We start from the raw sequence: 26404 nt of genomic DNA on the forward strand, positions 1-26404 counted from the left end.
AGTTTTAAAGATATTACTTTTGCTAAAATGCATTAGACAGCTGTGAAAAAAATAACATTTTTCTTTGTGGTAATATCTTTAACCAGATTTGTAGCACTAACAATATTTCCTATGTATATATTATTTTTATTTAATACAGGTAATCTTTTTATTACCAAATCATATTGTTTCTCAGGAGATTACCATCAGCACTCATAAAAGCTACAAAAGGAATACAGGAGGACGAGAAGGCATCAATCTCCTGCGGATGTTAAGACTCGGGCTGCAGATTAAATATACGAAGCTCTTAATATGTTTCAATGAGCGACTTGTTAGGTGCAGATTTATTTAAAAGCTCTCCCCCTATTTTGTTTCCATTTCAATTTGAATCTGATGGTGGGCACCATCCCCTAACGTCCACCAAGAGCAAAGTGACCTTGGAGAAAAGCCATGTCCTTAAGCTGCCCAGGTACCGTGTTCAATTGCAACTCCAGGGGCAACTGGCTTTCTCGGTGTCCCTGTCCATGTGCAGAGAATGACCCATGGATCTCAATGGATCCTCAGGTATGACTCGGAAAACCGATCAGACCACCAAGATGCCCAAGTGTGGCCTGCTTCAGGCATGTGGCAGACTGTCCCTTTGCAGAAGGAGCTGAGACCCCTTGCCCCACACGTCGTAGATCACATTTGCCCCCAGACCCAGGGATTCCCCCAATAAACTGGCACAAGGGCAAAGAAAGTATATCCTCTGGTGTTGCATCCATGGGTTTGACCTGGTTCTGCCATTCATTGCTTTGATAGCCTTGGGAAAACCAGTAAACTTACAGGAGTCTCAGTTTTCTGGTCTGCAAAATGGAAGTACAATTCTTTCCTCATACACCTGCTATGAAGATTAAGAACCATCCTCTCTGTTTGTATAAAGGACCTAACATAGAGCAGACTTGCCAAGAGAAAGCTTTGGCCCGTCTTTACCCTTCGTCCACTGCTGTAGCTGCTTACCCAAAAGCTTCCCTAGGTAAATGCTGACAAGAAACCTCAGCCTCTGCGAAGTGAAGGGAGCTGATGGGGGCACAGGAGGGCACCGTCCTTCTGGGTTCTACCCGTTTGTTCTTGGGCCACAAGAACTCTGTAGAAGTTGGCAGAAGGAGGAGGAGTTCTGGTTGAACAAAGGCCCAGCTTGATGGGGACAAGTGAACTATTCAATCCCAGGGAGGTGTTTTTGGGATGACCCTAAACTTCAGGAGACACAAAGCCTGGACGTTCTTCCTCTTCCCAGCCCCAAGGCCACCTGGTAAATAAGGGTAACATCAACTAAAGAGATTTAATGATTCAGGTGAGAAGAGCAGGGAATCCAAGGAAAGAATTTGCTTTAAGTCTTCCTGGTCCAATGCTAGTTTCCAAGGCTGGGATGCATCAGGCCACCTGTGGAAATGGGCCTTGGAACCAGGGCTGGCCGTGGAGAGCATACAGACATCTTGACTTCACGGACTGGCTTCCTGTCTCTGGGAGGCTGGTGTGCCTCCAGCTCTTCATCCTCAGACCTGTTGTCTCTTGTCGGGCTGCTCTGTTAGATGTCAGCAGGGCCCTGACCTAGCCTGCTTTCTTCTGCTTCTGCTCCTGGCCTTGGCCTTGCCTCTCTGCCCGGAACACTCTGCCGTCTTCTCTCTCACCAGGCTTGCAAACTCACCAGGGGTCGGCTCCTCCAGGAACCTTGGAATCCCCACATGGTATGGCTGGCCCCCTCTCTGGGGTGTAGTGGGGTCTTTGTATCCTGTCTGTGCCTGATTCAGAATGGGCCCTTTGCAAATGTGGGGAATGGGCAGAGGAAAGACCCCGGTTTTCCTGTCTCTGATCTGAGCCCAGCTCTGGGGAAGCCTGTTGTGCAAGGGTCCGGAGAATGGCTGAGCGAATAGATGCACGACGAACCCATGGGATGCATGCAAGGATGGTTGAACAAACATGCATGAACGTGAAAGGAAAGAAAGCTCCCATGGCGGAACCTGTGCCTCAGTGGCAGAGCAGATGAGTGAGGCACACACAGGCGGTGCCCACACAGTCTGAGTTCTCACTGCACACCAGTGATCACGTTGGCCCCTTTTCCTCGCAGGGTGGAAGCTTTGATGTGGCAGACAGAATGTTCCACAGCGTACAGAATGCTTGGGAGTCGGCCTCCAGAGAGAACATGAGTGACGTCAGGGAGCTGACTCCAGAGTTCTTCTACCTCCCCGAGTTCCTAGTCAACTGCAATGCTGTGGAGTTCGGTGAGTGGAGGCCGGGGTGTGGCCAGGGTGGGCTGGGCAGTGCAGGGATCGCTCCCCTGAAGCTCATCAGTAATGACTAATTTCATCAATATCTTTGCTGAGCAACTAGACAAACAGGTCCTTCCCCAGACCAGCGTGGTTGTTGTGAGGTCTCCCCTCCATGGCAGCACTCGAAGGCGAGGTGGGAACCAAGGAAGGACTCTGGGCCCCAGGCTGCTCTGAGCCCCGGCCCCACTCACGATCCTTCCTGTGGGGTGTCCCCAGGCCTCAGGCTACAGCGAGATGCCATGCTAACAGCCAGTTCTAGCACTGCCTTACTGCGTGACCTTGGGCAAGCCTCCACCCCTCTGTGGCCCTGTTTTCCTCTGTGGCCCACAAATGGGTTACCCTGGACTCCGTGAGTTGGACCCAGAGAAGCTGGGCCTCCTGGGATGGATTTCTTGCTAGATGGCATGTAAAGGTGGTTGTATGGGGACGCTGGTGGCTTTTCCTCTTTCCTGTGCTTCGGGCCCCACCCCAGGATGAACTATGCCTTCTCACTTACTGGTTCAGAAGAGCAACAAAAATTTCAGGAAGCCCCAGTGAGCAGGCCTCTGGTGACTGTGTGTGTACCTTGGGAGAGCTCTGCTGCAGATATAAGGGTGACTTGTGGAAGGGGATATGTGGTCAGAACCCGGGGCAGGGGGTGGGCGACTCTCCCCACAAGGGAAAAATGATGGGGTCACTCCCCCTGCGGAGGGCACTCGCGAACTGTCACGAGCACACACCTGTGCTCCGGAGGTCCCCTTCCTCGGACCCTCCTCCCTCCAAACAGCACACAGGGGCATGCACCTTGAGCCAGGGCAGGTGCGGATGCCGGGGGGCGGGTGGGGGGGGGGGCGGGCGAGATGCGGCCACTGCCCTGGGTACTTACCTCTTCTGCTGTGTTTTGGGGCCAGAATACCTGTGGGGCATTGAAAACGTGCCCAGCCCAAGCCCACACTCAGCAAGTTGGACCCCGTGGGACTCGGTGGACTGAGCAGTGTTCAGAGTCTCAGATGTCTCACCTGCATCTGGGATGAGACCCTGACAGACACCAAGGGTGTTTCCCACAAGATGTGGGGAGGCCCACGTCAGGGACGGAAGCCAGCCTGGGGTGAGGACGGTGCTCGAGGGACAGCACCACTCCTGCCCTGGAAAGAAAGATGAGGCTTTCTGCAGAGACGGACAGGAGCTCAGCTGCCGAAATGACACACGTGCCAATGACCAGGTGTCCTCAGGGAAGTCAGGAACAAGGGGCTATTGAGCACCTACTGTATGCAGAAACTTTTTCAGGCATTGGGGATTTAGTTAGTTGGGCCTCCTGGGACAGATTGTCCCGGAGGTGTTTACATTCTGTACGGGGATGCAGGAAGGGATAGAAAATATAGACAAATAAGGAAGCGAAATACTGTCTGTTGCTGAGAATTTTTACGAGGAAACAAGGTAGGAAAATGGTTCAAGAGTGACTCAGAGGGCCCCATGTTATGCTGGGCCCCAGGAAGGGCCGCCTGAGTTGGTGACAGGTGAGCTGAGGCTGGATGGTAAGAAAAGCCACGTCAGGCACAAATCTGTAGGCCAGAGAGAGGAGAAGAAGGTTTTATTCTTGTTGCACCGTGAGGGCACTGCAGGGTTTAAGCAAGACCATAACTAGTATTTACTGGGCGACCATCGTCTGCCTGGAGTTTTTCTGAGCACATTGTGAGCATTTCTCTACCAGCCTTGGGTGGAGAGGGGGGAGGTTTGGTAACAGGTAGGTAAAGTGAATCCCAAAGAGGTTAAGCAACACGCTCAAGGTTGTGCAGCTAATGGGTAGGAGAGAGACTTGGGCTTGGATCCAGACTCCTCTTTCTAATGTCTGGGGAAGCTGCCTCTAAAAAACCTTGCTGTCCTCACTTTAAAAATGGAGAGAAAATGCATAAATTATAACGTTAAATGAAGATTCAATAAGATGATGTGTGCCAAGCACCTAGCATAGTGCCCTGGAATAGTGAGGTGCTCAAAATACGATAGCTTTTACTGTTATTGTTATGATCTCCTTACTGTTTTAGCAATGGATAAAAAGCGCCCAGATGAAAAGGTACAGAGTAGCAGGAAGGAAGACATACAAACAATGTCGACACTACTGTCATTTTATAGGACTTGTGAATCACGCACAAACCTGTCTGGGAAGCAAGGAGGGTCTTATGGATGGCTGAGGTCTTGGAGACCAAGAAGGAATATTCCAAGCAGATAAGGGTGGGGACACACAGACAGAAGAAGCAGGAAGCAGTAAGGCCTGTGCAGGACTGATCTACGTGGAATCAGCAGTCCTGAACAGCACAGTGTGTGTATCCCCTGGTTGTTAGCCCAGTTCGGGCTCCCATTTACCCAAAGTCCTGTTGTTTCTCACCCCACTCAGGCTGCATGCAGGATGGGACAGCCCTGGGGGACGTGCAACTCCCTCCCTGGGCTGATGGAGACCCTCGGAAATTCATCAGCCTGCACAGACAGGTGAGTTGACCAGGGTCACACCAGAACCTCTGGAATCCTGAATAAAGACCACAGTATCCTCTCAATCTCCACGGAGGCTTTCTTTGCAAGCAGAGGGCTCATGACAAGCACTTCTGGGGCTCTTAGGTCTAGAGAGCTCAAAGAATGTGCTAGGCTCCATGCTCCAGGTTAACAGGAAAAAGCTTGTGTTCTGGGCTCTGGAGCAGGGAATGATGGAAAAGGAGTACAAGAGAACATTTAGAATTGATGTAAAGGTCCTATATCTTGGTTATGGTGGTAGTTACATGATTGAATGCATTTGTCAGAACACATTGAGCGGTCTGTATAAAACGGGTGAAATTTATTGTGTGTAAATTGTACCTAAAAAGAAAAAAAGAATCTGTGGTGGGCCTGACTGGTAACAACAAAGCCACACCTTTTCCTCTCTCCTTCTCCCTTGGCCAGGAGAAAGTTCTTCCCTGGTTTATCCTTGCCTCCGGAAATTTAGTAATGGTAGTCATCTATCCCACAAGTCACTGGTCTTGCGTAGTTGGACCAGAAATGAACTTGACCTTTAGGTGGCAGCAGCCCTCTGCTAAGATGTTCTCAGAAAAGTTATTGGCTTGGAGGGAGTGAGCAGGTTCACTCTACAGGCCCGACTGCAGATGCTAATAATCTAGTGGGGAGACAGCTTGATTAAATAACCACACGAATAAGAGGGAAATTATAACTTCACAAAGTGCTACACAGGATAGACATTAAGTGCCATCAGATGTAGATTAGAGGTGTGACCCAGGGGAACTGGGTGGTAACAACAAGGGGGAGACCTCTTTTGGTGGAGTAAAGATTAACTTAGAGTGGGTTAGGATGTTAACGATCAATGTCATTGAAAACATCAGAGTAGGAATCTCTGAAAATCTTTTACTCCATAAAAGCAATAAGAATCATGGCAAAGATTGTCATAACGAACTTTTCAGAACCCTTGAAATTAACCAGAAGCTTGGAAAGATCAGGAGAGTATTCCTTTGAGGAGAAAAATGACTGAATCTTTGTAAGAATAGCAAGCTTTGGATGTTTTAACTTAACACTATTCTCATTTCTCCTCTTCAGCTCCATAGTAGTCTTGAAAACCAATAGCCCACAATAACAGTGGAAGCCAACAGCCTAGGAGTCCATTGGAGGGGGAAGAATGGAGTTGGCGCTCCTTCAAAACCCCATACCCAGAGAACTGTCGTTATTTGACCTGTCAATGGTTCCCTGAAAGACCCCACCAGCAAGGCTGTCTTTATTTGACCTCAGAGCCCGCATCATGCAAAAGCCTTTACTTTAGTGGCCTTTGTGAAAAAAGAAACCAGAGACAATTGTTTAACACTCTTGCTTCCAGAAGCAGTGGATATAATTGGGCAAACAATAAGCTAACCAAAAAGCCTAAGTGGAAAAACTAGGGAATGAGGTCTTTATAGGAGGCCTTGAAAAAACTTCAAAATATTCCTGGAACCTAGAAGAACACACACATCTGTAGGGACGTTTTCATGCATAAGGCTGTGTTCATGCTTCGTAGGGCCTAGGCTTCACTTCTGGCCAGCACTGAGGCTCCGTGCAAGCAGGATATGAGAGGTAAAGGCAGTGTTTACCAGGCAGCTGCTGGCTCTGAAGCCATGCCCTAGCATGCACACAGAGCCCCTTCCTGGACAAAGACTGTAAGACTTACTGGTTCTAAGCATTTAAAGAAATCTTTATCCAGTCATAAGATGACCATTAAACTAACAGAGCAGAGATATTAGTGGCCATATACACCACCACCAACAACAACAAAAAACAGACTTTATAGAACTAGTTCAGTAAAGTCACTAAACAAACAACAACAAACAGTAACAATAGCAACAAACCCTGGGGAAAGGGGAACATCTGATTTCCAGAGTTGACACATCATATTATCTAAAATGTCCAGTTTTCCATAAAAACCATGAGACATACAAAGAAAAAGAAAGTGTGACCCATACAGAGGGGAAAAAAAAGCAGTCAACAGAAACTGTGCCTGAGGAAGCCTAAACTTTGGACTTCTTAGACAAAGATTTTCAATCAGCTATTGTAAATATGTTCAAATAATTAAAACCACATTTAAAGACCTAAAGGAAATTATGACTATGATGAAAATATAAATAAAGACATAGAAATTGTGCAGAGGAACCAAATAGGAATTGTGGAGATGAAAAGCACAGTAACTGAGATGACAAATTCACTAGAAGGGATCAACAGCAGGTAGAAGAAAGAATCAACAAACTTGGAAGATAGATCAATTGGGATTATCCAGTCTGGGGAACAGGAGGAGATTATGAAGAAAAATGAACAGAGCCTAGGCACCTGTAGAACACCAACATACCCAAAATGGAAGTACCAGAAAGAGAGGAGACAAAGGGGCACAAAGAATATTTGAAGAAATAATGTTCACAAACATCCCAGTTTTGATGCAAAGTATTAATTTATACATCCAAAACACTCAATAAATTCCAAGTAGGATAAACTCAAAGAGATCTGCACTTAAACACATCATAATCAAACTTTTGAAAAGGAAAGTCAAAGGAAGAGTCTTGAAAGCAACAAAGCATTCATGACTTACAAGATATCTTTGATAAGATTAACAGCTAATATTTCATCAGAAATCATAGAGGCAAGAAGGCAGTGGTATGAAATATTCAAAGTGCTCGAAGACTATCAGCCAAGAATTTTATAGCCAGCAAAACTATTCTTCACAAATGAAGAAATTAAGACATTCACAGATAAATAAAACTAAAAGAATTTATCACTAGCAGATCTGCCCTACAAGAAATACTAAAAGGAGTTCTTTATCCTAAAGTAAAAGACAGTAACTCAAGTCCATGTGAAGAAATAGAGGAAATGAATGATAATAAGGAAACAGAAATGATAAGGTTGGGTAATGAAAACCCTTGTTGTGAAGGAGAGAATAAAGACAGAGAATAGTACCTGGAGGAGATGGAAAGTTGAGGAAATATTACGGTTTTCTTTTTTTTTATTTTAAGAAGCAAGTTTAAAAGGTAGTGGGAAAGAGAGGTTGGGTGTACAAGGAAAGGAATAATACATTCTTGAGAAAGCAGGAGTATTTGGAATCCAAACCACAGGTAGAGGGTTAGCTTTAGACAAAAGGTGGGTCAGATTCCTGAGTTAAGTAGGAGGGAAGGTGGTTGCAGATGAAAGTTAGTTTATATGTATTGTCACAAAGATGTGGGAATTTCCAACTGGTGTCTGTGCTTTTCTCTGGAAAGTAGGAGGTATGGCCGGTGGCTGAAAATAGACAGTGGAAGAGGGTCAGAGGTAAGGAGAAAGTAGTCATCTTGAGGGATTAAGCATGAGTTGACCAGAGAAACATTCCTAGGTTTTCTGGCAATGTTCAGTGTCCATTTGAAATTGGTGACCAAAGATTATGGGATAATCAGTGTGCCCTCTTGTGTGATGATACTCTGGTGTAAGCATGAAGACAGAAAATATTTGAGTTGGTTCAGAGTGCTGCGAAAAGACAGTACGCACAATTCAATAGCATAACAAGATGCATTGAGCAGAATGTTATTGAAATGATAAACTGCTAAATCTAAGCTGCATCAAGGTGTTGCTGAAGATAAGGGAGTGTTGATAGATTGCAAAGAAGTAAAAGGGTGAGGAGACTAGAAGTTTTGACAAAGCAGAAGAATAGTCTTAGGGAGTAGTTAAATGATCAGCAAGGCGAAGAAGTGGCTTTCACCAACAGGGATGTTTGAATGAGAGATTCTGAAGAGAGAGCACTTATGGATACTGACATGAGTTAAGATGTGTCTGTAGGAGTAGGTAGCTTTAGGAGTGGAGGCAAAGTCATTGGAGAAGTATCACTTAGGAACTGAGATGTGAAACGTTGAAATCAGTGAGGGAGAAGAAGGGAGGGCATGACCAGGAGTCACCATGTTTGATTAGTGAGACAAAGAGTTGGCAGATGGCAGCAGTGATGATGAGGAGGGGGGAAGAGTTCAATTTTGTAAACCACAGAGGAGTAGACTGTTTGTTCTTTTAGCAAGAAGGTAGAGGAACAATGGTCCGCAGGTGGCGATGTGGATCAGGGAGGACACCAACACCACCTCTGGGCCCCAAGACACATGGCATGTAACTCAGCAAGTAGCTACCACTGGAATCTTGGGGAGAGCCAGGCTTCATCTAAAGAAAGGAGGTGGAAGAGATGCTCTAGAAGAGCTTAAAGATATGGGCTATGTGTTGGTTATAGTGGTAGGAAAAAATGTCCAGAGGAAAGGTCGGATGTCCTGGCCTGTGGCCTTCTTGAAGCCACTTTGGCCATATACCTCAGAAAACTAACGTGGCATGTCCACCCAGAGGATCAACGAAGGGGTGCTTAGACAATCCCAAACGAATGGCTTTAGGTCTGGGGACCCAGCCCTGAAGTTGGGCTCTGCTTAGATAAAAGTGCTATCTTTCAGGTGAACTGGGAAATCTACACACTGGCTCACATTTCCTCTTGCTCATGTGTGGCAACTGTTGAGGAATATTGCCAATCTGGGTGCCCTAATCTGAGCTGGCATCATTCATCTGGGCTATACCCGTGCAGGATGGAGCATGCTTGGGCTCCCCCACTAAACTTCTTTGTGCTTCCTATCAGATGGCACCTTTAGTTGAAGAGAGATATTGCTGACTTTCAACAGGAGCCGTGTTCCTGAGTGGGCTGAGGTTTAGGTCCCATTCAGAGGATGTAAGCTCAGAGTAATTATTTATGGCTGAGTCTGGAAACTCTTCTGTCCACCTTCCTTGGAGATGGGAAGGCTGCACATGGGCAGATGTTCCTCAAGGTCATCATAGACTTACCCTTTAGGTGTGTGGATGAAATGCTCTTGCCCATTGCATGCTTTGGACTGGACAGAAGTGCCCCAGTCAGGGAAGCTCACATTCCTGGGGACTGAGTTGTCTCTCAAAGGTAGATTCTATCCTTTTCTTTCCAGAGATGATTGAGAAAGAGCCTCATACCCAATATGTCAATAATTTCTAGGTACTTGGGTGCAGTGAGATGTGCTCAGTGAGGTTGGATATCCCCTGTGGGGTTCTGAGGCCTGGGAGTTGGGGACTGAGACAGTAGGTTCAAAAACCACACCTGAACCTGCCCCAGAAGTGGGGTAATGATATCTACCAATGAAAGGTGGTGTTGACAGGAAGAGACAATACACATCAAACCCGAAGCCAGTGCCTGGCACCTTGTAGGTCCTCAGTGCCATCACTGTAGTCAACATTATTACATGGAGCTCGCTGTGCACCAGCCATGGACACAAACCAAACCTCACATAATTCCACAGAGAAAGTACAGTTATTGTCCCCATTTTTTAGAAGAAGAAGATGAAGGAACTGAGGACATAGATGTGAAGGAATATCTATGGCAGTGCTGGGGTCCAATGTGCTCCAGAGCATGTTTGCCTACCTGCTATACTTAGTTTCAAACTCCTGACGTCTCTGGTCAGAATCAGCTCTCCCTTTTTCTTATATCGAGATCAACAGGACCCCAAGACTTATTTTCAGTCTGGTCTCTTCCATTTAGATATCAATGCAAGACAGGTATTCTGCGCCTCCTGGGTATATCATGGAGTGAATGCGCTAGGTGATTGGGAACAGTTAGATCTGTTTTCCCACTAGCTGGAGGCAGGAATTGGGTGGTCCTTGAGTGGCCTGTATGTCTGTCCACTTAGTGCTCCTCAAACTCTGGGAGATGTCACATCTTTCCTGTGCAGAGCCAGCATCCTGATGCATCTGTGCCCTTCTGATCTGTGCAGAGGGCTCACAAGTCCAAGGGAGACCTGCATTTTTCATGCTCTTTGGGTTTTGGTTCCAGGCTCTGGAAAGTGACTTTGTCAGTGCCAACCTCCACCACTGGATAGACCTCATTTTTGGGTACAAGCAGCAGGGGTCAGCCGCGGTAGAAGCTGTTAATACCTTCCACCCCTACTTCTATGGTGACAGAATGGACCTCAGCAGCATCAGTGACCCTTTGATCAGGAGCACCATCCTGGGGTTTGTCAGCAACTTTGGACAGGTACCCAAACAGGTACAGTATCCATGTTGTTAGTCTTGCTTTCTCAGAAGAGTGTATGCACTGTAAGCTTTGAAGTGATAGTGAGGACATTTTCTCCTGGATAGGAACAAGAGAGAGGGCTGGGGATGGGAAAAGGTCTTCCTACACTCCTCAGTATTGGGGCTTAGCCCTCTGTTACCATCTGGTGTTGATGAAGGTGATGACATCATTAACGATACAGTGAACACTCCATTTGCCTGTGATCTATGTAACAGACACTACAATAAATCCACAGGATTTAATTTTCTATATGTGTGTCTAGCCTCAGAGCTGTTGTGGAGAGCCAATGAATTAAGACATCAAGTGCTTGAAACACCTGAAATATAATGGGCACTCAACAAATGGTAGACATTAGTGTGATTCCCTCATTGAATCCCCTCATAAGCTCTGGGTATAGAAATTATTCTTTTACAGATCAGGAAGCTGAGGCTCAGAGAGTCTAAATAAATAACTGGCCTACGATTGCACATTAGCAGATGACAGAGGTAGAGTTCTAGCCCCGTCTGGTTGGCCCCAAAGCCATATTGCCAACAGTGTGACAGTATCTAAGTTCTGCCCTCGGGGCCTCTGGTGAAATTGCAGGGGTCTCATGTGGGCCTTTCGCCTCACTGGCTCCACCCCCCATCAGGTAGTCATCTAGCAACGTGAGGCTATGGGCTCATGGTGACATCCTGGTGAATGGTGTGCAAGAGAAACACTTATTTAACTGATCCCGGCCCCATTGATCCTCAAGCCTCAGTGCAATGTGGAGAACTTTCATTCCTAAGTACAGCCATCTGGGCTATTATCATGGCCCCATGGGCTGGGCTCTCAGCCTGGATGGACATTCAGGAGCCATGCTGGGAAGTGAGTGCATAAGCCCAGCCAATTCCAGGGCCATCTTGGGCAACAGCCTTCTCCATATGTAATCATGAGGCTTGGACGGGCTCATCTCCACAGTGCAAAACTAGTAACATCTTTTCTACCTGGTCTTACGTGACATGCTCCAAGTTTGCTCAGCTCCCAGGTGAGGGGAGAGTGAGAAGTGCCTAAGGGTGACTTGGAGAATGAACAGCACATCCAAATGTGGGTTCGGCCAGGGAAGGCTTTGTAGGAAGGAGAGAATTTCAAGAAAGAAGCTTGGGTAGCCTAATACTACAGATAAAGCAATTAAATAATTCAAAGTAGTAGCCACCACCATCCAATTGTGTCCTGGGTTACATTCTCACGGTTCTTGTCCCCACGCAAAAATATTTTCACATCAGTGTGATCACGGAATGGACACGATTTTAGATTCTGATTTTACTTAGTGAGGTATCGGATGAGCTTTAAAAAAAGATATTTCTAAGTAATCGTCAGAATTAGAATTCTTCCAGTGGTCCCAACCTAGAGACAAGATTAAAAGACTTCAGGACCATGCACTGTGCCATCAAGGCGCTGTGCCTGCTGAAGTTATTACAGGCACCGGGCCTTCGATGCTTTAGTCATTCTGTCGGGAAAGAAAGGATGTTCGTTATTTAATGCTCCTTTAGAAATCATCATTCTGATCTCCGTTTGTATTGATCACCCACCCAGCTTTACTAGGTAGTCCAGTATTTGATTAAAGGCTGTAACTGAGCCTAGGCTGCTGTGAGACCCCTCCCAGCTGCCTGCTGAACCTCACTTCTACCCGTGTGCCCACCTGCGGCCCACCGTCACACCTCCATCATGGTACCCAGCGGATGTTTCCATCAGGGAGCAGAAGAATGGGCCTGATGGCTGGAAAGAACAGCCTAGTTGGGAAGGGGGGAGGGTGGAGAGCCGGAGCTGGCCTCAGCTGCCCTCTGTGGCAGCAGCAAGATTCTGCCAAGCAGCACGGCCTTGGGCTTCATATTTTGCCTGGTTATGCAAAAAGTTTGGCATTGGGGACACTTTGACAGCAGAGATCTAAGAAAAGTGAAAATAAGAAAGGCCACTAATGGGGTTTGCCTGTGCTCTTTGGAACGTTTGAATGGATGCTATTAAAGAATTCTGTCTTGATGCCCAGATGGACGTGCCTGCAGAGTTTGTAAAGGAAGGGGGAAAAAATGTGAGAAATAGCTCAGCAAATGAAGAGAGACATGTGATCTAGAGAGAGAAGAGGGTCATTCTGACCCATGATTTGAGAGGCAGCTCTGCCAGGGACCAAAGGCTCCTCAGTGAGGTCATCCTTTTCCCAAGCAGCGTGGAGAAGATGACAGTTGGGCAGCCAGGAAGGCTAATTCTGCTAGTCACGCACCATGACCTGGAGAAAGCAGTGGGCCCTCTCTGAGCCCAAGCCCCTCATCGACAACATCCGAGGGCTGAACCAGATAGTTCTGTTTTTGTTTATCTCAGTCAGAAGTGAGCCCAGCTCAGGCAGCACTCAGAGCGGAGGTACCGCTGTGGCTTGACTGGGGAGGACTCCTCCGGCCGTCTGTCCCTAATGACTTGTGCGGTGTACGTCTGTCCCCTTGCCTCTCCAGCTCTTTACGAAACCCCACCCAGCCAGGACCGCTGCAGGGAAGGCTTCACCCGGAAAGGATGCCGTCATACCTGCGAGCCTCCCCAGCCACCCACAGCCCTTTTTCTACAATCTGCAGTCACTGCGGCCCTCCCAGGTCACAGTCAAAGGTAACCACCTGGTCAGCTCTGTTTGGCGCCCCGTCCCACAGATGTCCCTTTAGTGACTGGTGTTCCTTTGGAGACTCAGGGGCACAGACCCTTCAGGGTCTTGGGGTCTGACTTTGGATGGCTGTGTCTCTAGTCACAGCAGGAATCTGGGGAGGCCTGTGCCCTGGAAGTGTCCGGAAGCACCTCTGTTAGATCCTGACAGACTCACCTGTCTGCCTGTCTATCTAAGACACACATTCCCCTCCTTCTTTCATATGTGTGTGTGTGCACATACACACACACCTCTTTCTCTTTCTTTCTCTTTCTCTCTCTTTCCTACACACACACACATACACCCCTCCTCACCTCCAAAGCCAGATTTCCCGAGGGGAGGGAGGGTTGCAGCCTCTGTTCCTTAGTACCCACAGTCACTGTTGCTCCTAAGCACCCACGCGGGCCTGCAGCCACTAGCCAGGAGCAGCTGACCTGGGGCACACAGCCCAGTGTGAGTTCCAGCCCTGCTGCTTCTTAGGGAAACTGTGGGTGAAGTCTGATGTCTGGGCCATCTGGGGCATGCACTGCTTTTGGGAAATCCCAAGACAAAGGGCAACATTCTGGAGTTCTATAAGGAGTACAAGGCCAGGTTTGTTGGGGGTTTTGGTGTGTCCTTTTTTGCCTTCAACTCCAAGAACAGTGCCTGTGGCACACCCATCCCTACCAGATAAGGTGTCTGGGAGGGACAGGAAGGGCAGAGCCCCCCACGGCTCCTGTGGCTTTGTGCCACCTGCACCGACAGCCTCAGCCACTCCTCCCCTGATATCAGCCCCTTAGAGACACTGAAAACCTGTGGCCACGTGCAAGCTTAATGTATGTGCTAAAACAGGGGAGGAACCCAGGGCCAGGGGACCCAGCTCAGGGCCAGGGTCTAACACAGCCCCTGGAGTGAGGCCCTGGAGTGAGGTGCCTTGACGAGCAAGTGGCTACTAACCAGGCTTGTGCTTTGCCAAATCCAGGTCACCTGCCCATGGCTGGGCACAGAGAAAGGGGGTGTTGCCTCTTGGCGGGTAAGCTCCACCATACTAACTGGGGGGTAGATATGTACCTTTTCTCTCTAGGCTCAGAATCCCCCAAAGGAGCCATTGGCCACATCGTCCCTACCGAGAAGACCATCCTGGCTGTGGAAAAGAACAAGATGCTGCTGCCTCCGCTCTGGAACAGGACCTTTAGCTGGGGCTTTGATGACTTCAGCTGCTGCCTGGGGAACTATGGCTCTGACAAGGTGGGCGGGTGTGGGGTGCAGGCATGGGGCACGTGGGCAGGCGGGGGGCAGGGTGGTCACCGTTGAGGCAGAAGCAGTCAGAGGGCGAGTCCAAAGCAGGCACCGCTGCCCCACTTCCTCCTTGTGCCTGTGCCTCCAGCCTGAGAGGGAGACGGCTTGTGCGGCCCGGCTGAAGACCCTTGTGGGCCAAGCCTCCAACCCATATTCTAAGGAGCGGAGCTTACAAGTTCACAGTGCACGCTGTCACTTCACAGCAGTCTCTGCCACCAGCCGGTCACTTGGCTGCGTGGAGGCCACTCAGACTCTCAGTCTGGGTGTGGAGTCTTGGGGTTCCCCTGGCATTTGCTACGGCTCAGACTCCGAGGACACTCACTGAGCATTGAGCCAGCGCCAGAAGCGAGCCGTCTGGTTGCCCTTCATCCGCCCTTGACTCAGGCCACAAAGTTACTTCACATCTTGCTGTGGCCCTGGCCACCTCCAGCCTCCTTTCCTAGCCCAACTTCCCTCCCACCCTACATCCCACGCACCGATCACATGACATGAACTCCCTGCCCACCGAGCTCTCCCTTGCCACCCCAGCCTTCCCTACCACTTCATGAGGCAGCCAGGTGTTTACAACGTCTCCCTAACTCCCTGCTCGCTTGTGTCTCCCCACTCACTAGAGTATGAGCTCCCTGGGGACAGGCTTGGATTGCCTGGATTGGGTCACCAGTGCCAGCCTCCGGAACACATGACATGTCCTGCAGTTCCCACGGCACACAAGCAGGCCAGCAGCATCCAGACCTGCCCTTGTCCCTCTGTCACCCTGTCCGGGCTCTCGGCCCTGTGCTGGCTGGGGCGCCAATGCTCACCCCACTTGTCTCCCATAGATCCTGACGACATTCGAGAACCTGGCTGCCTGGGGCCGCTGCCTGTGTACCGTGTGCCCAGCCCCCACAACGATCATCACCTCTGGGGCCAGTGCGGTGGTCTGTGTATGGGAGCTCAGCATAGCCAAAGGCCGCCCGAAAGGCCTGCACCTCAAGCAGGTACGATACCTCAGGTGGGGATTTTACCTCAGGCGGGGATGGTGCCTCAGGTGGAGATCATGCCGGGGGCATGTGTGGTGCCTCAGGCAGGTATAGTGCCCTAGCGCCGTCTAATTCCCTGCGCACCAACAGCCCTGCCTCCCTCAGGAGCCGAGAACGCAGAGAGGCACTGGTGACGGCACATGGCTGTTCGCTGTTAGAAGGCCACGGTTCCATGCCCACGGTGGTTTTGACAAGCCCACAGGGCAGGTGGCCCCGTGGGACCCATCCCTCAATGAGAGATGCCCGCTTACGCGTCAGAGCCAGCGAAAGCAGTTTCCTTGCACTTGGGAACATTTTTGATCATGTGCCATGGGCACTTGTGCGGATGGCCTCCTTTTACCTTCTCAACAACACTGTAAACTAGGTGCTATTCTTCTCCTTACGTTACCGGTGGAAAAAACAGGTGCGAAGAAGTCAAGTGACTTGTCGTGGAGCCGGAAATTGAAAGGCTATTTCAGAACAGCAGTGGAGTAGAGCAGAAGCAGGCGGGGGCAGTGGGCTCCTTCCAGTCCCGCCTCAGGAATCACCGCCGCCCTCGTAACAAGCAGAGTGTACTCGCTGTTTGCTTGAGACTCTGTACATTCGTTTTAGTCTGGCGAATCCGGCACCGTTATTCCCACTTCCACGCAAGGAAACTGAAGCTCAGAGAGAGCGAGTTTGCGTTTTAATCTGGGTCGATCTAACTCTAAACCCACGCTTCCTGCCTGTGCATCCTGGAACCTGCCCAGAATACCACTAGGGTACGCTTCCAACTCGAAAATGCAGCTCATGTTTACATCTGTATTCGTAGTTAGCCATATAGACCCAAGATGACAACCACCAAAATTAATCATACAAAACTCACCACGGATCAGATTTCCTAAACCGCACATGTTTCACTGAAACTGCTCCGCGGTTTCTCTGGATGCTTTTCAAGCCCTCCCCTCACCACCCTACCAGCCCCTGCAGCACACGTGTGGTGCAAGGTAGGCACTCAGTAGACGAGAGGTAAAGAACTACTGGGTCAGTGCTGAGGGGGCCGATTACTCCTGTGGAGCAGTGGCACCTGCTGAGGGAGCTGTGCAGGCCAAGTGCAGGCTGCCTTCCCCAGACTCTCAAAGCCAGCCTCGGAGCGCCCTGCCTTTTCACCTTTTCACGCTGTTCTAGGTTTCCGTTTCCTTCCGTGGACTGCGGGCAGGGGGCTACGTTCTTACTCCTGACCTGTGTGAAGAGACCGCACATTATTATTACTCTATGGAGTGCTTCCTTATCCCAGGCACCACTTTAGGGACGCCCTAGATCCAGCCTGACTGCAGAGCCGGCCTTGGGGAGTCGGGGAAGCGGCCTCCCGCTACCGCTCCCAGGTCCCTTTTCGAAATGAAGGTGTGCTATATAAAAGCCCTGTATTGACAGCATAAAAATGTAATTCATCATCCTCTCCTAGTTATAAATCAAGAGGAAAAGGTAAGGGGAATCCCACACGCTCTTATTTCCTATGCAGAATAAAATCCTTTATCATTTACCTGTAGTGGCTGACATGGCCTTGGGGATCCCCCAGACCACCAGCTGCTCAGTGAGGGGGGCTGTCCCTGACTTGCCGGCAAAGACATCATTAAATAGTTTCATACACAGTTTTTTTTAAGTGTTTCATTTTTTAAAGATATTACAACATTAAAGACAAATTTCAAATTCACTTCAAAGTTGAATAATTCTCTATAATCTCTATAAAAGTTTCCATTGTCACATACTGCCATCCCCAGATATACATATTTATACCATTCTGATCATTGTGTAGATATGTTTATTCTGTTTCCACCCAGCCTATCAAATTGTTTCTCCTTCTCCACAGTCTGTAATTTACATTTCAATTGTTCCGTATTATTCCATTTCCATAAAATTACATTTCAATTGTTTTGTTATGTCAGTGCACCACGGTTTAATAAACCGTTTCTCCTCAAACTAGACAATTACATTACTTCCAAATTTTAACTATTTTAAATAATGTTGCAGACAACAGCTTATATAGATTGCTGTTTGCTTCTGATTAATTGTTGCCTTAAAATAAATTTCAAGAAGTAGAACTACCAAGCAGGGACATCGTGCTTTCGATAGTGGTTCTGTAACTTTACATTGCCACCGCGATTAATTAAGAGTGCCCATCTCACCACAAGTGTCCAGCATGAGCAATTATTTCCAGAGGCTTTTGTTTTATTTTATTTTATTTTATTTTGTTTTATTTTATTTTATTTTACTTTATTTTATTGTATTTTCTTTATATTTTGCTGCTTTATTTAGGTGATGACAGTGAAGTCATTTTAATTGGCCACGTAGAGAGGTACTGTGACAGTACCCCCTGCTTCATGGTTTCACGTGCCATGGTCTCAGTCACCTGTGGTCAGCCATGGCCCGAAACCAGATAATCCTCCTTCTGACTCATCATCAGAAGGTCAGTAGTAGCCTCGGGCCACGTCACAGTGCCTATGACATTCACCTCATGTCATCACAGGAAGGACAAGTAGCATCCAATAACACATTCTGAGAGAGAGAGGCCACACTCACATAACTTTTATTGCAGTACGTTGTTATAACAGTTCTCTTTTATTACTAGTTATTGCTTTTAATCTGTTACTGTGCCTAATTTATAAATTAAATTTTTTCATAGCTATGTATGTACAGGAAAAAAACAGTACACACAGGGTTTGGTACTACCCACGGTTTCAAGCATCTACTGAGGGTTTTGGAACATGTCCTCCATGGATAAGGGGGACTACTGTATTCTTAGTTATTTATTTATTTAAAAATATAATTTATTGTCAAGTTGGTTTCCATACAACACCCAGTGCTCATCCCAACAAAGAGCCAGTAGACAGCACATTGACATCTGCTGTCCTCCTTCACTGATGTCCTCAGCCTTTCCAGATGGGGGTGGCTACGTGCCTCGTGATGAGAGGCAATGAGCCTTACACGGGTGGTCAGTGCCTGCACGCAGACTGGCCCCCCTCACTCTCCAGTGCCTCCCTTTGCAAAGCAGTAGACTTGGCTCCATTAATGGACAGCACATGGGGACACTTGGGCTCAGAGCTTCTCTCTCTGAATCCCCAGCCTTTAGTCCAGCGTCCCCTGGCTTGCACTCTCTGGAGTCACCATGTCCCCCTATGGTCAGAACTCAGTCATCAGAGCTCCTGTCAGATCCTCTGCTTTTCTCTTCATGTGGACAGCTTCCAGTTTCCTGAGATGACCCTAGTCATCTTCTGTGGGTCACGTCCAGAACCTTGCCAGCCCCATCTGCTTGGTGCCACATTAAGATCTATCGAAAACAAACAGGAATCCCTGGCAGAACTCTTCCTGGCTGTGACCAGGCAAAGTGACAGCTTTGAAAAATGATGCTCAGACTCATTGACCCAAATGAGTGAGCAGTCATCCATCCTGAGGGTGGAGGTTTACCACTAGGTAAGCCAGGGTAATCACATTTCAGAACGCCATCTCTGCACTTCTCTGGCTCATTCCAGAAGACAGCTGCCTGTGTGGATGCAGCAGCTCTCAGATCAGGCTTACCTGGCAGCTTCTGGGACCACTGTGATGGAAACCAGACTGTGGCCAGCGGCCGTGGACCTGGGAACACCAGGCCACCCCAGCCCCTCTGGCACGTGTCCCTGGGGAGCAAGGCCTCTGGCCATATCTGGATACATAGCCATCTGTGAACCAGGCCAAACCCAGCACAGGCCAACCTGAGGGCCAAGACCAAGGCCCTGAGTCACCTGCTGCCACGTGGCCAGACAGGCTATGAACCCAGATCCATCAGACTTGAAAAGTCACATCTTTTTTCATGATGACCTGACAGCCGCCCCACCGCCTTCCTTCCATTTTAGTTGGCAGAGGCATGTTTGTTTCTGAGGTTCTCCTGGGGTAATGCTCAAACTGGAGCGTGCATGAAAATTTCCTGGAGAGCTTGTGAAAACCCATGGTTTTCATCACAGCCCCGCCCCCAGAGTTTCTGACTCAGTGGGTCTTGGATAGGGCCCAAGAATTTGCATTTGAATTTCTAGCTGATGTTTATGCACCTGGTTGGGACACTACACTTGGTAAATCAGTGTCCTTGCATGTGACTAGTGGTACGTGCAGCTTCAACATGCAAGGCCAAGTGTAGGTGAGCTCACAGCGTGTGAGGGTGCTACTGGCCTGTTTCAGTTATGATAAAAGGGCTGCAGATCCACCCTGGCTGAGCCTCAACTCCCAGAAATGGATGGAGCTGAGAGGCCAGCAGAGACTCATGTACAAACACACACATGGAAACACATGCACACACATACCACAGACTTTGGAATCATGGAATCACCCTGAATCTCTGTTTCCTCATCTGGAGCCCAACAGTAAGTGGGAAGGCAGGAAATCTCCCCAGGTACCTAGATTGAGGGTCCCTCCCATAATCCGTGGATCTGCTTCTTGTCCCCAGGCCTTATATGGACACACACAGGCTGTCACATGCCTGGCAGCATCAGTCACCTTCAGCCTCCTGGTGAGTGGCTCCCAAGACTGTACTTGCATCCTGTGGGACCTAGACCATCTCACCCACGTGGCCCGCCTGCCTGCCCACCGGGAGGGTATCTCTGCTCTTGCCATCAGTGACGTCTCGGTGAGTCCTCACTTTCTCAATGTCTATGAGCCTGCCTGGAAGCATGGTGCAGTGTCCCAAGAGAAAACCCAGGAACAAAGAGAGGCTGATCTCCCAAGAATGTTGAGACATGTTGTCCCAAATGTGTGGAGTATTCTTTGCCCAGGCAGAGTGGAGCCATCAACATGTGCAGCATCTGGTTCTAGATTTTATTTTTTCCTTTTTTATTTTTCTCCCTCCGGGTGGTGAGAGTGGTGGGAGGTGTCAGTTCTGGCACAGGCATGAGGGAATTGGGGCAAGAAGTTGGCTTTGGTAAGAGATCTTCTGGGCTTGGCGGACTAATTCAGTTCGCTGATGTTAAGTCAGTGTTAACTCATCAGGTGCTTCTGGTCTCCATGGCAGGAAGTGCTTCTGTTTGTCCCTCCAAGCTGCTACCAAAGATAAGCCTGTCAGGAACGTGTGTGTGTGTGTGTGTGTGTGTGTGTGTGTTATGTCTGAGTGAAACAGAGAGAGACAGACAGATAGAGACCGAGACAGAGAGAACAGAAAGAGTTAGAGAACTATATATCTAAATCTCAGTGTGGAATTTCTCCCAGGCTGGAATCCTCATCATAGGGCATGGGGTTCCGTGAGGATTCAAAGCCTCTGCATCTGCTCACAGAAAACCCTAGGAGTCCAGGGCATGGATAGAGTGGCAAGGGGATAATAGAAAGAGGAGGAGATAATGAAGAAGGCTCCTCGTCCCAACTTTAGCCAAACATGGTGTTCCAGGTAAACTTGAATCTAGGATGAATCTTACATGGACAGAACAGAGGATGGATGGATGGATGGATGGATGGATGGATGAATAGGTATGTGGCTGGATGGATATTTGGGTGAATTAATGGGCGGATAGGTAAGTGGGCAGATGGAGGGTGGATGGATGGATGGATGGGAGGATGGTGAGTGAATGGATAAATTGGTGGATGTGTTGGGAAAGGCACCAAGCCCTGATCTGAGAGAGCATTATACAGAATAATGTCCTTAGATCTCAGAGGAGACATATCATGACCAACAACTTGTTGAATTCAACTTGTCCTGGAGCCAACTGAATTCACTAAGTGCCTACTGGGCTCAGGGTTGGGTGCTTGGCAGAGATGTATCAGACATGGTCCTCAGCCTCAAGCAGACTCTAACAGAGCCAGACAATTCAGAAAGGGGTATGATGGAGCCCAGGGGGCTATGGAAGGGCACTGAGTTCCCTACGTCCTTTCTGTGGTTAGGGCAAGGCTCAAAGGCATGGCTCCAGCTGGTTTTATGAGTCCTCAGTGACAGTGACCACTATACCATTGGCCATAATATTGACAAGGACTTGAGAAGAAAACTCTAGACATAAACATTTCAGGAGATTCAATGGGGACATTTCTCCTCAGAAATTCCCTTCAGAGAGACATCACCAATTCTTTGAGCCATATACAATCATTCAAACCTCTGTACTCTGCCCTCTACCAAGTGATATCCAAATCTTCTTCATGGGACAGGGCTGGCCTGCCTGCCCTGTCCAGGCCCCGTGTCTAGAGCCAGAGGCAGTCTCCAGGCTGTGGAAGGAGTCCAAAGGGTAAGTCAGCCAGTTTGTGTCAGAGAAAGCAGTATCCAAACACATGACTGCAGTATGCAAATAGCCAGGAATTTGTAGTTGTGCGAAAACACAAGAGACCTATGAGCCATCTAATAAGAAGTGGGTGTCTTAGGTCTTGGAGTACCTTCGTTAGTCTTCAGAAGATAGCAGGTTAAGGGTGCTGGGGTGTGCAAACTGGCTGAGCAAATGCGGATGGGCAGGCAGTGACCTCAGCGTGGAGTGAAATCAGTTTTTATTGCTGCAGGGCACCATTGTCTCCTGTGCGGGAGCCCACTTGTCTCTGTGGAATGTCAACGGACAGCCACTGGCCAGCATCACCACGGCCTGGGGCCCTGAAGGAGTCATAACCTGCTGCTACATGATGGAAGGGCCAGCATGGGACACAAACCATGTCATCATCACTGGAAGTCAAGACGGCATGGTTCGGGTAGGTGTGTCTTGGGCAGAATGAAGGCAGAATGAATACAAGAAAGTGGTCTTTGTTCTCACTTCCTCCAAGAGCCCAAATCTGTAGGCTGCATTTGAGACCAAATGGTATGCCAGACTAGGTCTTCATGGCAAGTGAGGGCAAAGGCAAGTCTCTCTCCAGGCAAAACGTAGATAGATAGATAGATAGATAGATAGATAGATAGATAGAAGATAGATAGCATTATATATATAATTGTATACACACATATACTCATGAAATGAAATAAACATTTATCAGGACAAGGTGTGAAAGCTGAATGGTCAAATGTGTAAGAACATAGCCCAGTGCTGAAAAGAAATATTTGGGCGATCCATTCACACACTTGCCCATCCATCATCCACCCATCTGTTCACCAACTAATCCATCCAACAATTTATCTCTATACCTATTCATCCATTAATCCATCCTTTCATCCATCCATCCAATAATACATCTACCTACCTACCCAACTATTTATCTCTCTACCATTCCTTCCTTCCTTCCCTCCCTCCTCCTTCCGTCTCTCCATCCCTCCCTTCCTCCTTTCCTTCCTTCCTCCATTCCTTTCCTCCTATACAATGATCTGTCCTTCCATATACCTATCAATTTACCCATGAATCCATCTATACATCCAAATATTTTTTATCTGTCCATCACCCTAACTCTGGCTCTGTACCAAACTCATCATACAAGCCACAGGGAACACAGAAATTAATAATAGACCATTATCCTCCAGCTGATCATATCCTAGAAGAGCATACAAACAGAAAATACATGTATGCAATGCATGCTATGACCATGATAATCAAAGAGTGCCATGGACCCTCTGAGGAAAGCCATGGAGAGGGAAAGCATCAATAAACCAGGAAGAGAACGAAACAGAAACATTGAAGTGTGAGGATTAGCCTGGGAAGAACAAGGCAAGCTTTCTGAGACTGACAGGAGGGATGAAGGAATGAGTAAAGATAAGGAATAAGTCAGAGGCTCACTTAAGAAACTGTCAACTGAATTCCACAGTTTAAAGGAAATGTTGACTGAAGGCCATAATGTATTCAAGAAAATGTCCATTGATTGCTTCAAATGTTTATGAAAGCTTGCTGAGTGCCATCATGGCTAAAACTTGGCCTTGCTTTGCATGGGTGTCCATGCCCTAAGACTCGGAATAATCATGGAGCTAATACCTGCTGAATCAGTATGTGGTGAGGGTCCAAAGGGAGTATGGATTTATTTCTAACAGAGAGACATGAGAGGAGATGGCAGTATAGCTGAGTCCCAAGGATGAAGAAAAGTTACAGCATATGGAGAGGCCAGGCAGGCTGAGAGGTCACTGTGTGTGGATGGGAGAGACAAGGCTGAGGAGGGTCCCTTGAGAAGCCCCATTTGTGGGCTAGGTGGGGTACATTGTCTCTGCAGAGAGCAGGGCATCCTGGGCTAGCCAGAACATGAGTAGGTCAGGGAGGCCTGGGCTTGGTGGGGTGACTCACACTGTGGGTCAGTCAGAGGAGCCCAGGCTGGCCAAGCAGCATGTGCATTTTTTTTTGTGGGCCCCCACGTCATGAGTGAAAGACTTTCATGCACGCAGCACTCATTCATCCAACATGGCAATTGAGCTCCTGGAATGGCCGAGGGCTGGGTTAGGCCTGGTGTGGAGTTCAAAAAATCATTAAGAGTAGGCCGATCCTTGCCCTTTGTCAACATAACATCTGGATTCAGCAAGTGAGAAGCCATATGCAGTCAGCATGAGGACATTAATAGAAGGGCTTGCGACCAAGAGCCAGACACAGAGAATGGGGAGGCCTAGCTGCTAAGTGGTGAGGGAGGCCTCCAGGGATGGCGGCAGCAGGGTGAAAGGGCATTAGCTAAGTAAAATGACAATAAACTAGCTGCTGGGTCTCATCCCTGCAGATGAGAGGTTGAGGACGGAGGCACTATGGTCACAGGAGGGCAGAGTAAACCCATCTAAGCTTCAACGGTGCTCTACTGAAGCCTAAGTAATTTTTTGTCCCCAAGAATACATTAGTGTTGGAAGTGAAAGGGGACCATATTCCCATCCCTTCCTTCAGGGTCCGTTGGATGTGAGGGAATGGGATGGGCCCGAGGCCACAGACAGGATCATTTCCCCAGCCATTGGCCCTTTCTCTTTTCTGGACAGATTTGGAAGACTGAGGACATGAAGACATCTGTTCCCGGGCTGGTAGCACCAGAGGATCCCTCAGCTCAACCTCTGAGCCCAAGAGGTACCTGCCCTGCTAAGGGTGTGGGGCCTTCGCCTTGCAGTCTTCACTCCCCCCTCCCCTCCCATAGCTCCATTCAGTCCTACGGAGTCCAGGGAAGCCATTGAATCTCTCTGGATGTTGTCAAGTTGGGGGGACAGAGCACAGTTTACTGCAAGCTGCCGGCAGAACGTGAAGCAGCATGGAGTAGTCCCGTTGCATCCTGGCCCCGTCCTGCAGGGACCAGCAAGCTCTGGGATGCTCCCTGGACATGTGAACAGTCGTGGCGGTTTTCAGGGGCTTCTGAGCCTCAGAACCTTACAGAGCTTAGTTTGATGTTCTCCATCTGCCTGATGACTCCTCAATGCCAAACTTCCCAGCCCAGGGCCTGGGTCCAAATGCCTACTTGCCTGGACAGCCAGGCTGCAGAAAGGGAAAAGGAGGGGCCAGGAGGGGCCTTGCCATATGCCTGGAGAGAGGAAGTGGTTCCATAGCGCCCCAGCCTGCCCTGGTGATCCTGGCTCCGTCCACCCAACTCCCCATGGCAAGTTCCTCAGAGTGGGTCTGGAGGTCCTCTACATCCACAGTTCCCAGGAGCCTTATTAAAAATGTAGATCTGGGTCCTGTTTTTACCTTAAGCCCTGGCAAAAGATTGGGGGTTGCTAGATTTCCATGTCTAACAGGTCCCCAGGTGAGTGTGATGTGTACCAAGGTAAAAGAATGACTGTTCTGGAACCCTCTTTGGTTTGTGGCAGATGGGACTGACGTAAGAAAATCTGTTCTCTATTCTGCCATCATGGCCTCTGGTACCATCACCACCATGACCACCACTGCTCAGCTTGCAGGGAGAGGGCTGACCCTGAGCAGTCTCCATCGTGCGTACTTGCCGTGTATTCTCTAATTTGTCACGACAACCCCGTGAGATAGATTTTACTATGCCACCCATATGAAGGATTAGGAAATTGAAGCACAGAGGCCTAGGAGCTTTCCCAGAGTTACCCAGAAGCGTAGGATTACCATCATTCTCACTTCTGTCCGCAGAGCGGACATAAGCAACCTCAGACCAACTTCAGACTGCCAGGCGAACCTCAACCGCAGATACTGCCATGCATCATCAACAATAGCACCACCCCTGATCACAGGCACAAAGATCACCAGCAAAGCCATCACCTCCTTCTCTTCCACCACAGCTGTCCCAATAGCCCCCAACCATCACCTCCTCCAGCGCAGCCGGCCTTCTTTCTCAGCTCCGTCTTCATCAAAGATTTTGGCCCAGAACCGAGACATTTTTCTTGGTGCCACCCATGATGAAAGGAAACATGTTACGATGAAGTGTGACTTCTCCTGTCATCATGAGTTCTGGTTTACTCGTATCCCAAGACCCATGATCATTCACGGGAGAGAATTTATTAGAGTGCTAAGGGCTGCCTTCTAAAAAGAGTAGCCATCTTCAGTTAGTTCCTTTCTAGAATATGCTCCACACCTTCCTGATTCATTTAATCATCCATTTATTGTTCTTTCGTCACACAAACATGCACAGACATCTGATCAGCCCTTACTGGGTCCCAGGCTCTACACTGAGAATCCGTTCCTTCAAGATAACACCATCTGGGCACCCTTGTCAATAATGTGGGCAGACCCAAAGCAGTGACCTCAGAAGGATCTACAACCACATTCACTTCATTGTGCCTAGTACCTTGAGGGTCCTTTGGGACTCCAAGGAATCACCCCATCTCAGGGTAAAAAGAAAGATG

General features: G+C 48.5%; 1 protein-coding gene across 2 annotated transcripts in view; it reads left to right on the forward strand.

The window, feature by feature from the left end:
* The window catches only part of WDFY4 (WDFY family member 4), a 295982-nt gene that overhangs the window by 266059 nt on the left and 3519 nt on the right, over positions 1-26404 (forward strand). The window contains exons 52-60 of one of the 2 annotated variants that reach the window (XM_043596828.1): positions 2087-2240; positions 4660-4751; positions 10603-10815; positions 13305-13452; positions 14547-14710; positions 15580-15738; positions 20213-20392; positions 22234-22416; positions 24590-24674. In XM_043596828.1, coding sequence (XP_043452763.1) covers positions 2087-2240; positions 4660-4751; positions 10603-10815; positions 13305-13452; positions 14547-14710; positions 15580-15738; positions 20213-20392; positions 22234-22416; positions 24590-24674 — 1378 coding nt within the window. Of the gene's footprint in view, positions 1-2086; positions 2241-4659; positions 4752-10602; positions 10816-13304; positions 13453-14525; positions 14711-15579; positions 15739-20212; positions 20393-22233; positions 22417-24589; positions 24675-26404 lie in introns of both variants that reach the window. The other variant, XM_043596827.1, reaches the window with a different exon arrangement.

This window comes from Prionailurus bengalensis, chromosome D2, assembly GCF_016509475.1.
Source record: "Prionailurus bengalensis isolate Pbe53 chromosome D2, Fcat_Pben_1.1_paternal_pri, whole genome shotgun sequence".
Lineage (NCBI taxonomy): Eukaryota > Metazoa > Chordata > Mammalia > Carnivora > Felidae > Prionailurus > Prionailurus bengalensis.